This window comes from Pelodiscus sinensis, chromosome 18 (genome assembly GCF_049634645.1).
Source record: "Pelodiscus sinensis isolate JC-2024 chromosome 18, ASM4963464v1, whole genome shotgun sequence".
NCBI classification, from domain to species: Eukaryota; Metazoa; Chordata; order Testudines; family Trionychidae; genus Pelodiscus; species Pelodiscus sinensis.
The window spans coordinates 2,646,014-2,660,328 of NC_134728.1; the positions used below are offsets into that span (position 1 = coordinate 2,646,014).

Consider the following 14,315-nt stretch of genomic DNA (forward strand, 5'->3'; position numbering starts at 1 on the left):
CATCCCCGCCCCTCCCCACCGACTGTTGCGGGGGCGGGGTATTGCTGCATGTGTTACTGTTGCCACATGCTTGTATTTCCCCAGCCTGTGTCCAGCATGCCTGGACCATCCCCCATATACATCCTTTGGACACAAGAGCTTGCTGCAGGATAAAAATGGACCACTGGCTTCCGGCAGGCAGCAGCGAAGGAGCGTGGGGTTTGATCCTGTAATATAAAGTCTTTGGCAAGAAGTGGACAATATTCAGCCAACGGGGCAACTGGAAGTAGGATGTCAGGCTCTCGTGCACTGTATTTGTGAATGTGCGTACGCGTCTGTTAGACTATCCAAAGCTCGGCCGAGAAATCCGTGTAGGATTGGATCGGAAAGAGAAATCTATCGATATATTTTTAAATACAGAACTTAAACACTGTAGCCACTTTCTGTTTCCAGGGGCCTGTAATCTCTGTCTGTTGGTGGATGTAATAAATGTCATTGGGTCGTTGCCGCGTCTCTTTCCATGGAGCCAGCCGTGGCCGCCGGTGGTGAAGACCGGCACTGGAAGCCTTCCGCCGTTGCTCTCCCGCCTCAGAGGGGTGAAATGGCGTCGGGGCAGAGGCACGGCTGTACAGGATCAGACTCGGTATCTCCGCTAGGTCCATTCCGCTCCTAGGATGCGAATGCGCTCTCGGCCAAGCCCAAGCCGGGGTGGGGGAGACGTGGCCGAGGCTTTTGGGCCTGCCCGGGTGGTGAGAGCCTGTTTCTGTCTCATGTGCATCCCAGGGCAGGGTAGGGGGGGAAAGGACGAGGGAAGTAGGAAGGCCGATGAAGCCAAGGGGACAGGGCGTTTCTCGTTCAACGCCGTGGTGGCAGAGCGCCGACCAGCTCCTGCCGGGCGTGGCTCTAGTGGATGAGGGAGACAGGAGCAAGACTTTCTTCGCTAGTGCTGAGTGCCGGGTTCTGAGCCAGGACTGGGGCCTTTATGCTGCCTGGAGTTGGGACGGCACTGGGCTCCTGCGGGTGTACTAAGGTGCCCCTGTCTTGCTGCCTTGAGGCCTGTCCCAATCTCACCTGTGTTGCCCTTTACTCTGTTACAAACCCCAGCGGGGTTGCTCGCCTGCTCCGCAAACCCTCCCCGGAGCACAGCCACTGGCCCCGGATGTAGCTCCTCCCCATGGCCCAACGTGTGCGAAGAGGAATGAGCAAAGGCCCCGCTGGCCAGTCGCAGGGCTCGGTTAAGTCGGTCCCTAGGAGCCGCGTTCGTTTAATTTATTAAGCTAGCTCTCGGCATGGGGCCTTTCCATCCCAAGGCCTCCAGCAGGAACGACCTTACGCTCCCAGTCCTGCACCTCGCTTCTGTTTGTCTCTCCCCCCATCCACCTCCCTGCGTTCCTTTGGGCACCAGCTGCTTGGGTGGGCAAAGAGAGCTCCAGCCTGGCCAGGAGACGGAAGAAAAGATTAAAGGAAACAGTCGGTCTTTGCTCCAGCGCCTGGCTCCCCAGGCACCGTACGAAAGTCTTTGGTCAAGTTCTTAGAGGAAGGAAGCTTCTGAGCTATGGCTGACGTTAAACTTCAGGAAGGGAGTGGTCCATGGAGGACTTCATCACGCTGGGTGACAGCCTAGGAAGGAGATGGGGGAAGGCCAGTTAGGAAGGGTTTGTGCAAAGGAGCTGCCCAGTATCTTCTCCTGGCAACTCTACTCCGTCCTCCGACTTACACGACTGCGGAGTGGGGAGTGAGAGGGGAGGGGAGGAATTAGCTCGTCACAGACAGCACCAAAAACTGGTGCCAGGTACAAGCCTAGCGGATGGGGCACCCGGGGATGCCCAGTGACAGAGGAGGCCCCGGCTCCTGCCCAGTGAGAGGAGAAGCGCCCCACAGGAAGACAGAGGAATAGTCCCACAAAAAGCCTCCACTCCCCCCCCCCCCCCGCCACGGGCACAAACAGGTTGGGCACAGAGGGCACAGCCCACTCTCATAAAAGCCCCGTGGCCCTGGCCTAGCCGAGCACGACGACCCCTCCACCGATGCCTCCGGCTGGGACGCACCAGCCAGGAGCACACGCGCTGTGGGTGGGGGAAAACCTCCTACCGTTTGACCATGTGCTCGTAGATCACGGCGGGGATGATGGTGATGGTGACGGCCTGGCCAGCTGTCGTCAAGAGATCCAGGATCTGTTTGTCCTGGAGCGGGGAGAGGGTTGGGAAACGGGATATGGCAGGCCAAGGTGCTGCCCCCGCCACGCTGCCGGGCGAAGGCACAGCTGCATGCCTGGGGGAGGGGGAGTTATCTGAAACCCCCAGCGACTCTCTCTAGCAGCACAGGCAGGGACCCTCCTGCCACCGATAAAGCAGCCGAGGAGGGACGCTGCCATCGCTCCGGGTCTCGCTCTGCCGTGAGCGAGGACCCTGGCTCCCCCCCGCCAGGCCTGGGGGCCACGCTGGTCAGTGGAAGGAGGGAATAAAACAGCCCCAAGAGGTGGCTGCAGAAATACTCCATTTGAGAGAGACGTCCCAGCTTGCTTTGAGCCACTGTCTGGGGGGAGAGTCTCTAAGTCCCGGGGCGTGCGGGGCTCTAGTCCCACACACAGGGCGGCTCTAAAAGTCTTCCCCTCCAGCTCCTGTGTCTCCAACAGCCGCCTCAGGCAACGCTCAATAGCAGCAATTAGCAAGGAGACCCGGTAACGCACAGGCGGGCCCTGGTCCTCCCAAGGGAGCCTAATCCGGACCCGCAGGACACCCTGCCCCGACTCGGCGTCCGCCCCAGCGAGGCGCCGTTGTGGGGCCAGGCCCCGAGGGAAGTGGGGGTTATGTGCAGGGGCATCTTCCCCTGCCGGCCCAGCTCCCCCTTTACCTTCAGGCCGATGACGTTCTGCCCGTTCACCTCACAGACATAGTGGTTGATGAGGAGGCCGTTCCGGGCGGCCGAGCTGCCTTTGGTGAGAGAAACGATCTTCCCCTTCCTGATGACAAACCCGACGTGCCCCGTGCTGTCCTTGTGCATCGTCACAGTGCGCTGGAAGGGCCTGAGGGGGGCACCAGCGCACGGGGGTTAGTCGGGCCCTGGCGCTTCACGAGGGCAGCACGCCAAGCGTCTCCCCTCCCCGCTCACCTGTCCCGCACGATCACGACGATTTTCTCCGGGGCGGCCTTTTTCAGGGCCTTCTTCGCCTTGTCTGTGCTCCAGCCGGCGCAGTCCTTCCCGTTGATCTGCAGCACCTGGTCCCCAAAGCGCAGCCCCACAAGGGAGGCGGGGGAGTTGGCCTTCACCAGCTGCACAAACACCCCCTGCGGGACCAGAAGGAGCCAGACGGTCACATGGGTGCATCACAACGTGGCCGGCAGAGGGGCCCAGCAGGGATGCCAGCCTGGCCGGATGGGGGGCTGCCACGTGAGGGTTTGGGACAGAAAGGCAGCGGGCACTGCCAGGCCGACCTTGGCACCTGGCTGGCTACAGGGCGTCTGTAATTTGGCTACACAAATCAGGAACGAGATCTCGGAGTTGTCGTGGACAGTTCTCTGAAAACTTCCACGCAGTGTGCAGCGGCGGTCAAGAAGGCAAATGGGATGTTAGGAATTAAGAAAGGGATAGAAAATAAGACCCAGAACATCTTACTGCCCCTGTATAAAACTATGGTACGCCCACATCTTGAATACTGCGTACAGATGTGGTCTCCTCACCTCAAAAAAGAGATTTTGGCCTTGGAAAGGGTTCAGAAAAGGGCAACTGAAATGATCAGGGGTTTGGAACAGGTCCCATATGAAGAGAGGCTAAAGCGACTGGGACTTTTCAGTTTAGAAAAGAGGAGCCTGAGGGGGGATATGATAGAGGTCTATAAAATCATGAGTGGTGTGGAGAGGGTGAATAAAGAAAAGTTCTTCATTAATAGAAGAACTAGAGGACACCAAATGAAGTTAATGGGTAGCAGGTTTAAAACTAATAAGCGAAAGTTCTTCTTCACACAGCGCATAGTCAACCTGTGGAACTCCTTGCCAGAGGAGGCTGTGAAAGCTGGGACTATAACAGAGTTTAAGGAGAAGCTAGATAATTTCATGTAGGTTAGGGCCATAAAAGGCTATTAGCCAGGGGATAAAATGGTGTCCTTGGCCTCTGTTTGTCCGAGGCTGGAGATGGATGGCACGAGACAAGTCGCTTGATCATTGTCTTCGGTCTACCCCCTTTGGGGCACCTGGTGCTGGCCGCTGTCGGTAGACAGGATACTGGGCTAGATGGACCTTTGGTCTGACCCAGTACGGCCATTCTTAGGTTCTTATGCCTCCGGGTACCTGGCTCAGTCAGAGCATCCTCTGACCCAACGGCTCACTATGCTCCCAAGGGTGCTAGCTTCTCCCTGCATTTGTCTCACGGCTCCCTCATTGTCAGGGGGACCCCCTTCATTCCAGAGCCAGGTCGGGCCCCACTGAACCCACCGGGAGCGGCGTGGACTGGCCCGGGAACCCACCTTGTCGATGCTTCTCAGTTTGAGGCCTATCTTCCCGCGTTCGTCCTTGCAGAGCTGCAGTTCCCGCAGACCCGGCTTGATCTCCGCCCTGCGCAGCCCGAGGCTGTTTCCCGTCAGCGGGGCGACCAGCAGGCCCTGGGAGGAGGGGTCCAGGCCCCCTGCCTGCTGAGAAGCCAACCGGCGCGTGAACAGTCGCGTAGGAGCCATGGGTGACCCTGCCTTGCACACAGCAGCAGGGACAGGGCTCAGCCAAGGTTCCTGCCCCAGAGCGGCTGCAGAACATTGCAGATGCCCCGTGCAGGGCCCAGCGACGGGGCCGGGGCAGGAGCAGGTTGCGTTAGGGTTCCCTGGTGTTCAGGGGGCTCTGGGGGGAGGAGGGATTCCAAGCTGCGGAGGAGACCAGGATACGGCATGTTCCCCGGAGACAAGGGACAGCCCACAACGAGGCGTCGGCGAGCACCATCGAGGGGCTGGCCAGGAAGGGGTTCTCCCAGGACCAACTTTTGCCCGGCTGCGGCCTGCAGGTTCCTCTCCCCGAGGCCGTGCAGGGGTGGGGACGAGGATGCCACTGACTAGGGCGGGCGGGACAGACGGACACAGGGGTACATCTCTGGACAGACAGACGGCGCTACCTACATTGTCGCTTGCCGAGATCAGGGCGAGGTCCTTCTGGACTTCTTCACTGGCGAGCGAGAGGCCCATGTAGTCCCCCAGCTCCGCGAGGTTTGGGTACAGAACCGGCGAGGCTGAGGGCGAGAGAGAACGTGGGTCAGAGAGCGACGCCGACCGGGCGCTGAGCCCACTGCCTGGAGCCCTGTCCTGCCCTAGGAGGCGAGCAGCCCCCTGGAGAGGAGCAGTAATGCCCACCCCTTGCAAATCCGGCCGCCGCGACGCCTCAGCCCAGCGGGGGAGAGACCCCGCCAATCCCCCAGCTGCTCCTGGGCCAACTGGGCTCTCTCCAGTGGGCACGGTGGGGTTAGCCCCGCCTGCCTGGCGCTGGGCAGGAACCAGTCACGCTGCCGTCAGCAAGGACTGAGGTCTAGCCCTTCGCCCCCCCCCCCCCCCCGATTCTCTGCCTACCAGGCTGTGAGGGAGCTCCGGGCTCTGCCCTGCAGCAGGGTGGGGGGAAAGGGGCTTCTGCCCGGCAGGGAAGGGTGTCGGGGCTGCGGCCGTGTGGGAGGCGTCTGCCAGGGCTCAGGGCATCACTGGGAGTGGGACCCCACAGGGGCACCCCACAGAGCTGGAGCCCCCAGCCCCAGTGGACGCGCCCCGGCTCTGGGACGTGGGGAGATTGTCATGCACGGCTTGGGGGGTCAGTAAGTTTGCCTGCCCGGGTCCGGTAGCCTCAGGGCAAAGCTCTGCCCTACCCGCCCCAGGTAGGCGGTTCACTGCCCCTTCCCCCGACCCTTCCCGGGGGGGGGGGGGGGTGCAGCCGAGATTAACCCTTTGTTCCCTGGAGATTATATGCTTTCCCCTGCTCCCTGAAATGCCATGGAAACCAGGCCTGTTCTGGGAGGCTGTCCCTCCAAACCCCCGCTCCTGGCCAGACGCCGCGAACCGGCTGGGACTTACCAGTCACCTGGGCTGGCTGTGAGGTCGCTGCCATCCCAGCCAGCACTTTGGCCGCTGTATGCGCCTGAGCCTGCTCAGAGAAGACAAAGTCGCTGGTTGGCCCAGGGAGAGAGCGTGCGGTCGGTTCATCCCTCCCCCGGCCCGACCCCCCCCCCCCCCACCAGGGATTGCCCCTGTGCTCTGTCGGTGGATGGAGTGAATCCACCCCCCCCCTTCCCTTTCAGCTCAGTGTAATCAGCTGAGAGGCATGTTCTCAAGGCAGGGTGCTGAGCCCCAGCCCCGAGGTGACCCTGCGCATTCAGTGTCCGAGGCCTTCACTCGAAGAGGGACGCGCGGCACGGTCAGCTGACGGCGCATCGTCATCGCCCCGTCATGCAGACAGGGCCTCCCGGAGCTCCTCCAGCTCGGTGCCAACAAGCCCCAAAACCCAGCCTCTTACTTGCAAGGTTTGATCCACCTTCATGTCCTCCAGGGACGGGTACAGCGCTGACATGGCGGCTTCCTGCGCAGGAACCTCTGGACAGGGACAGGACAAGGCAAGGGTGAGCGAGCGGCTCTGGCGCACACAGTGAGCCAGGACGAAACCATCCCCCCTCGGCAGGCGCAGGGTTCTGTGTCAAACCGTATTCGGCGCACGCTGAGGTCCCAGGGGTGCCCAGCCGTTAGGGGGGTTCAAGGCTTCACGCACGGTTGCTTTAAAGCCCAGGTTCTGCAGGGCCAGTCGGTGTGGGGCTGGGCACACACTAGCTTGCAGTGTACCGTGCCTGTTCTTAGCCTCCGGGACGTGAAGCCAGAGGGAGACAAAGCAGGCTCACCCCCATCTTGCTGTAAGCTATTTCTGCCTGCGCTGCCCACTCTACTACGCAGCCCCGCATCATGCCAGCAGGGCCAGGAACACCCTCCCCCTGTGAAAATTCCTGCGACCCCCTCCAATCCCAGCAGTTCTCAAACCCAAAGCGCCACGTTTCACCTGTCTCGGGCCTGCTGCCGCAAGAAGGCGCGTTCAGAGCAGGGCCAAAGGAACCGGCACCGGGCCCGAGTGCCTTGTATGGTGCACAAGCTCCGTCTGGGTTCTCTTAGCCACACTGGGCGCCACTCTGTTCCCAAGCAGCCGGAGCAGAGATCCGCCCAAACGCCGCCCCGTCCTCCGCTCGGCTATCACGGGCAAAGGCCTCGCAGTGGGAGACGATGGCACCGTGGCCCGTCCTTGGTGCACATCAATTCTACAGGACGGAGATCAGGCACTCACGCACGTGGGTGCGCGCAGTTTGCATACGGCACCGCGGTTTCCGTGGAAACCGCACGGGGACTCTGCTGCGTCATGCCTCCTTCACGTTCGAACCTTGTCGGTGCTTGGCCCACCCCCCACGCAATGAAAAGCATGTGGTGGCTGTGGGTGGTTCGAGGGTGCGAGGTGGGGAAACTGAGGCAGCACACGGGTGACGGGCCACAGCCAATGCTGGGAGCGGCCCAAGTTCCGCGGCATTAGCCCGTGTGACCGGCTGGCAGAATGGCTGCCGCTGTGCCATTAATACCCACATAATGAACAGGCAGCAGGGCGGATGCCTGCCCCGGAGTTCAATTTCCCCACAGCTGCGAGCTGCCCGGGCTCCGAGCTCTGGGCCCAAGCGGCCAGTGTCGGCCAGCGCTGCCCATGAAAAGTCCCATTCAAACAGCTTGGTCATGTGAGGCCTGGCACGGATACAGCTTCGGGTCCAGGCCAAGTTTCTGCAGCATCACATGATCTGTTTCTGCACGTAAAGGGAGGGGTGCCCTAATGCCACAGCCGCTTAAAGGGATAGGAACCCTTTTTTCGCTCGCACTCTCCGCGGCACCTCCCCCACTCTAGATGGTTTGAGGATGCAGTTCTCTGCCCCGGCTCTGTCCCACCTTTGTCTGCACTGGCTGGGGGTGGGTGGGGGAGGAATCGTGTCTGTGTAGATGTCCCTCTGTGGACGCGTGTGCATGCACACCTGTGCCTCTGCGTGTGTGTGAGGGAGCCAGCCATGGAGCCTATGAACGAAGGCCAGGGCAGGACAATTACTCAGTTCTCAGCTTCAGCCCCTGCCCTCTATGGCCATAGAGAGAGAAAGAGAGAGAGAGAGAGACGCACACACAAAACATGCTGAATCAAACACACACACACACACATGCTAGTTGCAGCTAACAACAGCCTATAGGGGAAAAACAAATATGTTGCTGATCACAATGCCTGAGCCTCTTGGAAGGTACCTCACGTAACTGCAAATCCTTCCCCACGGAGAATTCTCAGATCAACTTAGCCCCCCCCAAACTGAGGGTTTTTTTTATGAGACACTTTTTTGCAAACCACTAAAGCTACGTCTAGACTGGCATGATTTTCCGGAAATGCTTTTAACGGAAAAGTTTTCTGTTAAAAGCATTTTTGGAAAAGAGCATCTAGATTGGCAAGGACATTTTTCTGCAAAAAGCACTTTTTGTGGAAGAGCGTCCGTGGCCAATCTAGACGCGCTTTTCACAAAAAAGCCCCGATCGACATTTTCGCGATCGGGGCTTTTTTGCACAAAACAAATCTGAGCTGTCTACACTGGCCCTTTTGCGCAAAAGTTTTGCGCAAAGGGGACTTTTGCCCGAACGGGAGCAGCACAGTATTTCTGCAAAAAGCACTGATTTCTTACAGTAGGAAGTCAGTGCTTTTGCGGAAATTCAAGCGGCCAGTGTAGACAGCTGGCAAGTTTTTCCAGAAAAGCGGCTGATTTTCGGGAAAAACTGGCCAGTCTAGACACAGCCTAAGCATCACTGACCCTGGCAAGACAGGAATAAACATTCACCTGCCTCACCCAACCTGATGGGGTCCTGGGTGTAAAAAGGTGAAACTGACCATCAACACAGGTGAAACTGGCTAGTTTATTTGCCTGGGAGGCAAAAGGACCACAAACAGTAAAAGCTGGCTTGCCAGCCCGCTCTGTTTTCGGTACGATTAGTCACGCAGGCCAGCACACTCGGTACGGCTGTTTCTATAGATCTGGTGTTAATAGCCACAGGTCCGTTTGAGTCACTTGGTGGGGGGAGCTGGCCCACAGTTTTAGCCTCATGTTGGCCTGCTGAGCAGCAGTCCTCTGTGTGCGTTTTTGGTACCTCTACGCCTGCCCCTTCAGGGGCCCTCACAGCTGAGTACAGCCCTGTCTTGGAGGTATTCAGCCTCAGGCATTCTGTGCAGTAGGGGAGTGGACTTAAACGCCTTTCCACAGCTGGGAAACTGAGGCACGGTGCTCACGCGCAATGTGCCCAGGTCGCACAGATGGACACGGCCGAGGCAGATTTGCACCCAGGTCACCTGAGGCCTCGGCTAACGGCCACAAGGGCTGGTCGTCCTCCGCTCTGCCTAAGGCACAAATGGGAGAGCTACAGCAGGGGTCTCAAACAATTCATCTCAGGGCCATTTCTCAGGTTCTCGTGGGCCACCTCCCCCCAACTCCGGCAATGGCTCTGGGAGGCGGGGAGGATGTCCCACACACACCTGTCTCCCAGCCCTGCCTGCCAGCCTGCGCTCTTCCCGCACCCCGCGTGTCCCCCAGCCCTGTCTGTGCCCCCTTCTCCCCCAGCACTGGCAGTCCATGGGGCTAGAGACAGTTCTTGCTGCGAGCTCCGTGTCGCTCCTGGCACGTGGGGGATGCAGGGGACGCAGAGCTGCCCCACCCATGGGATGGCTCAGCGTGGCCGGCTCAGGCCCCACAGTGGCCACACCCCACCCCACCCGGCTGCCCCACCCAACCTGGGGACAGGATGGGTCCCATACACAGGTTAGCCCGGGAGGCTGCTGCATCACTCCACTTCCCCACGGCTCCCACCACCGCAGTGTGGGGGAGCAGGGGCTGACCCCAGCTGTCCCCCTGCCAGGCCACCAGAGGCTGCGTCTGATGGGGGAGGAGTTTGCGGAAAGGGATGCTATTGGGGGAGGGAGAGGGCACAGCAGGGGTGGGAAGAGGGTGGGGGTGGAGCAGGGGCTGGACTTGGGGGAGGGTACAGACAGCCCTTCAGGGCTGCAAGGATTCCTGTGCCGGCAGCCGGACTGGGGCGGTGGGTGGCCCTCCAGGGACACCGGCACTGGCCATAGCGCAGTTTCATGGCAAGTCCCGGTCTGACGGCAAAGCACACGCTGCTGCGAGCCCGGCGGGTGTCTCTCTGGGCAGAGCTGTCAGACCAGAGCCCCCCGACGGCTGCGTCCCACCCACAGAGAACCCCACAAAACCAGCTGTGTGCTGCATCAGGGCCCTCCCCGCGACACTGACAGAGGGGCCCAGACTCCAGTGGCACCGAGATCAAATGGGATCCTCCTCTCCTGCGACTGAGGCCTACTCCTGCCGGCGGACCCCAGGCCGGACTCCCGGGACCTGCAGCTGGAGTGCTGGGAAACCGAGCAGGGAAGGTGGAAGACACAAGACCCTGCTTGACTCAGCCGTGTAGCTTTACTTGTTGCCCTTCCTGCGGGCTGGCCTGAACCTCCCCTGCAGAGTGCGGCCAGTTCCCAGCGGGTGCAAAGGAGGGCAGCTTTCCAAGTTACGCCGGGGAAGAATCTGGCCTCTGGCACGTTCTGAAACTAGCGTAGGAGGCAGGGACGTGAGCCAGACGCCTAGCTTCCACTGAAGCGTGGATCTGAGCCAGGGGCCCTGCCCCCTGGATCTGTCCAGCCTGGTGTTAAACACCCCAGAGAGGCAGGAGGTGGCTCTCTTCCCACCCACGTCCTTAGGAAACAGCTGATCTGATAGCAAAGACTGGCCCAGCCCAGCTCATGTCACGCTGTCGTCAGCCAGCCACGGTCCGACCCGCGACGGCTCTGTGTGTGTGTGTGTGGGGGGGGGGGGATTGCTCAAGTCAGGATTAGTCAGAGCCAACTAGACGGTGTTCCGGAGCCCTGGCCGTCTGTTTCCCCACTGGCAGGGCTGCGGGTTGCAAAGGCAGGCAGGGAAACAGAGCTTAGCTCCGAGAACACGACCCCCCGAGATCAGGCTTGCCGGGAACGGTGGAGTCAATGCCAGGATTCTACGTGCAGGATCTCAAAACAGGAGCACATGCCAGAGGCCAGCCGCAGTCAAGAGAAATAGCATCACCTTGGGTCTGGGGGCCCCCCACTCCGCCCTGCCTCGGCACCTGCCCCAGTGCCCAGGAGTTCAGAGGTAGCGAGACAGGCAGTGCCGGGCATATGGAAACTAGCCCCCAACCTCAGCTGGGCAAATGTCATGGCCTTCCCCAGCCCAGAAACTTTGGGACCCAGCCAGGGTGCAGTCAAGTCAGTGACCGGGTGACTCCCGAGGGAGCAGAACCGGGTGACTCCCCAGCGGATGGAAAATGTAGCGGAACCCCCCCACTCCCACCGCGTCCTAGCATCTCTCCGCCCGATTCGGACGCGCCAGGACGGCCACAAAGCGAAGCAGATCCCAGAGCGATTTCCCAACACGGGGAGCAGCGCTCCCTTCCCACGAGCCCCCAGGCTCCACAGCAACGTCGCCCTCTGGGGCAAAGGGGTGTGGAAATCGTCAGAGCCCAGCTGGACTCCATGGGCCTTGGACAATTTGCATTAGCGGGGAACCTGTCTCCAGAGGTGTCAGTGCCCAGGGCCCACGGCGGGGCCCCGAGGCTCTCAGCAGCCGGTGTGCACCCCAGGCGATGCCCCCTTTGGAAAAACTGGCCCCCATCCTGTTGTGAAGTGGGTACCTGGGGGTCACCCTGGTCCCAGTGGAAATGCTGCTGCCAGGGATCAGAACCTGGGCCTATCATGTGCTCAGTTACAACAAGCGAAAGCCCAATTTAAAAAATCAACAGCCGGTGTCCCCTCCCGCCCCTGCCACCCACCCCCTGGCCAAACAGCACAGGGCGGAGCAGCCCAGCAAGGAGGACCAGCCTCTCCCAGAGTCGAATGCAGACCTGGGATGATTTCGATGGGGCTGGTCCTGCTATGGGCGGGGGGCTGGACTCGAGGACTCCTGAGGCCCCTTCCAGCCCTGGGATACTACGACTAACTGGGCTGACTTGGAGCCCATCACACGCCCCAGGATTTGATTCCCAACCCTGCGGACGCCAAACACCCCAAAGAAGGGGAAGTGGAGTGGGGGAAGCAGGGTGACACTTCACACATCCCACCCACAGCCATGCAGAAGGGGCATCCCTCCTTACCTGTGGGACAGCTCCGGAGCAGGTGTCTTCTCCTGCACGCTCTACCTGCCTCTCCCACGGGCCGGTGACTTTATAAGAGCAGGTGCTGCCTGTCTGGGCGGGGCCTCGCCCTATCAGCTGACCTGGCCGTCAGCAGATTGGAATTCGGCAGCCCAGGGAACAGGCAGGTGCCGGAGAGAGAGAGGAAGTCTTCCTCCATCCAGGCTCAATGTTGGCGAAAGGTGCTAGGATCAGGGGTTTTTTTGTGACGGTACTGCCCAGGACACTGTACTGGAACCTCCAGTCAGCGCTTACCTGGAAAGAACAGAGCATAAGCATACCAGCACCTCTCTACAGGCAAATGTTCGACAGTCGGCTGGGCCGTGTGTCTTAAAGGGGCTGCTTGTCTTAAAAGGGCAAGGCCGGCCCCACCCCATCTTTTTTTTTTGCTCAACAACTGGAGTACTGGCACTTTTTTTTTTTAAACAAAATAAGCACTGGCTAGGATCACCCATGCCCAAAGTCTGTGAAGCAGGGCATCTGCGCCTCAGGCTGCTCTGCGCAGGCATCTGGAGTCCCCGCCTCTTGGGGGCATCGTTTCCACCATCGCTCCTAGCATGCGGGTCACTGGCCCGAAAATGGCCCAGGGGCTCAGGGTGTAGATGGGAGGCAGGTTCTAAACTGGAGAACGGCTTCCCTGAGCTCGGGGTGGGGAACCTAAGGCTAGGAGCTGGATCCAGCCCTCGACTTGTCTGGAGCCAGCTCTCCCGGCACCCTTGCAGCATTGGGGAGCCGGTGCTGGCACTCCAGCCCTGCAGCCTCGTTGCCCCGAGCCTCGCTGGAGTCAGGCAAGCCTGGAGCTGGGTCCAGCCCTCAGACTCTGCCTGGCAGGGGGAGGAAGTGGCTCCAAGCGCTGCCCCTCCCCCTCCCCTGGGCTGGGGAAATGGCAGCACAGACCACCCCCCCTCCCAATGCCCAGCCTGCTCCTGCACCCTCCTCCCCCCCCACATCCTCAGCCCCCACTCTGCTCCTGCCCCCCACCTTCCCTGCTCAGCCTGCTCCTGCACCTTCCCACTCAGGCACCACACTCCACATGCGCTTCCCAGCAGCCCCCCCCACACACACACACATTGAACCCCTCCCTGTTTTGGCCCCCACCCCAGAGCCTATGGGGGGGCACAAAAATCTACTAGCCTGCCCCCCTGCCAGCTGTGTGTGAGGGGAGCGTGAGGAGGGTCTTTCAGTTGCAGGTGAGGGGTTTTTCCTTCTCACTTGTGTGCAGCCCCTGACTGATTTTCCTGTGGAACAGAGGCCTCCCACCCCAAAAAATCCCCCCCCCGTCCTATCTGCAAGGTCAACATCAAGCACAGGGGCAGCGCGGCCTAGCGGGTGAGGATACAGAGCAGGGACCAGGGCTGACTCCCGGCTCTGCTCTCTGCCTTGTGGCCTTGAGTATGTCACCTCCCAGCTGCAGGCTGGGGTCGCTGCTCCTGCCCATCGTTCCCTCGCCTCAGCCCAGTCCGCTACGAATCCCTCCCGCCGCCGTGTGACCCTCTGGGACAAATTCAAAGCTGCTGCGAGGCCTTGGTCCTCCCTGAGAGCCTGGTTGCCGCTGGCAACCGCTGCCCGGCGTTGGCTAGCACATCGCACAGCCTGGGCCCCAGCGGCAACCAGACCCACAAGCTTGGCCAGCATGGCGATCGGAGCCTCCGCCCCCCGGATGAGAGGAGAGCTCATGTGGCGCTTGGTCCAGGGGTGCAGGATACGGACACAGCCAGGGGCTGTTAATACTGGCACTGCCTGGGCCGCTGAAGGGGAGACCGGCCCGGCCAATTCCATTGGCTTGAAAGGGCCCCGTCTGCAGCCAGGGGCCAGGTGACCCTGGAGACCCCATGACGACAGGGTGTTTGCAATGCTCAGTGCTGCATGGCCACGGTGAGGGGCTGCGAGTCACCGTGTTACGCCAGCTGATGGGAGCCTTGCTTGGGCTTGGCGGGGTGCAGGCTGGCCAAGGGGGGGGGCGAGGGGGGCGGCAATTCAAAGGGGCCCAGGGTTCTTGGTTAAGTCATTGGCACAATGTGGATGGGGCGGGGACTGCAGCGAGCTGGCTGCCTCAGCCCCGCCCCTTCCACCTGAGGCCCCGCCCCTTTCTGGGAGAGCCGAGCCCTCC

General features: G+C 60.8%; 1 protein-coding gene across 2 annotated transcripts; it reads right to left on the minus strand.

Annotated features, from left to right (window-relative positions):
* Positions 1 to 361: 361 nt before the first annotated feature.
* Positions 362 to 12,403, minus strand: SDCBP2 (syndecan binding protein 2). Of its 2 annotated transcripts, none has more exons than XM_075900908.1 (9): positions 12,167 to 12,403; positions 6,453 to 6,529; positions 6,014 to 6,083; positions 5,078 to 5,187; positions 4,442 to 4,603; positions 3,091 to 3,266; positions 2,833 to 3,004; positions 2,071 to 2,162; positions 362 to 1,599 (listed from the first exon to the last, which is right to left on the minus strand). In XM_075900908.1, the coding sequence occupies exons 2-9, from the start codon at positions 6,504 to 6,506 to the stop codon at positions 1,545 to 1,547; spliced, it is 891 nt and encodes a 296-aa protein (XP_075757023.1). In that variant the 5' UTR covers positions 6,507 to 6,529; positions 12,167 to 12,403; the 3' UTR covers positions 362 to 1,544. The 2 variants fall into 2 exon arrangements, with proteins under 2 accessions (XP_075757023.1, XP_075757022.1); XM_075900907.1 differs by having other exon boundaries at positions 4,442 to 4,606; positions 12,167 to 12,402.
* Between the last annotated feature and the right edge of the window lie 1,912 nt (positions 12,404 to 14,315).

Bases quoted from the DNA above. Each gene is read 5' to 3' on its own strand.
- SDCBP2 (XM_075900907.1), bottom strand. From the start codon at position 6,506: ATGTCAGCGCTGTACCCGTCCCTGGAGGACATGAAGGTGGATCAAACC. The intron at 5,188-6,013 runs GTAAGTCCCAGC...TCTCGCCCTCAG, and splicing joins ACAGCCAGCCCAGGTGACTG to CCTCGCCGGTTCTGTACCCA. The intron at 3,267-4,441 runs GTGGGTTCCCGG...CTGGTCCCGCAG, and splicing joins AACTGAGAAGCATCGACAAG to GGGGTGTTTGTGCAGCTGGT.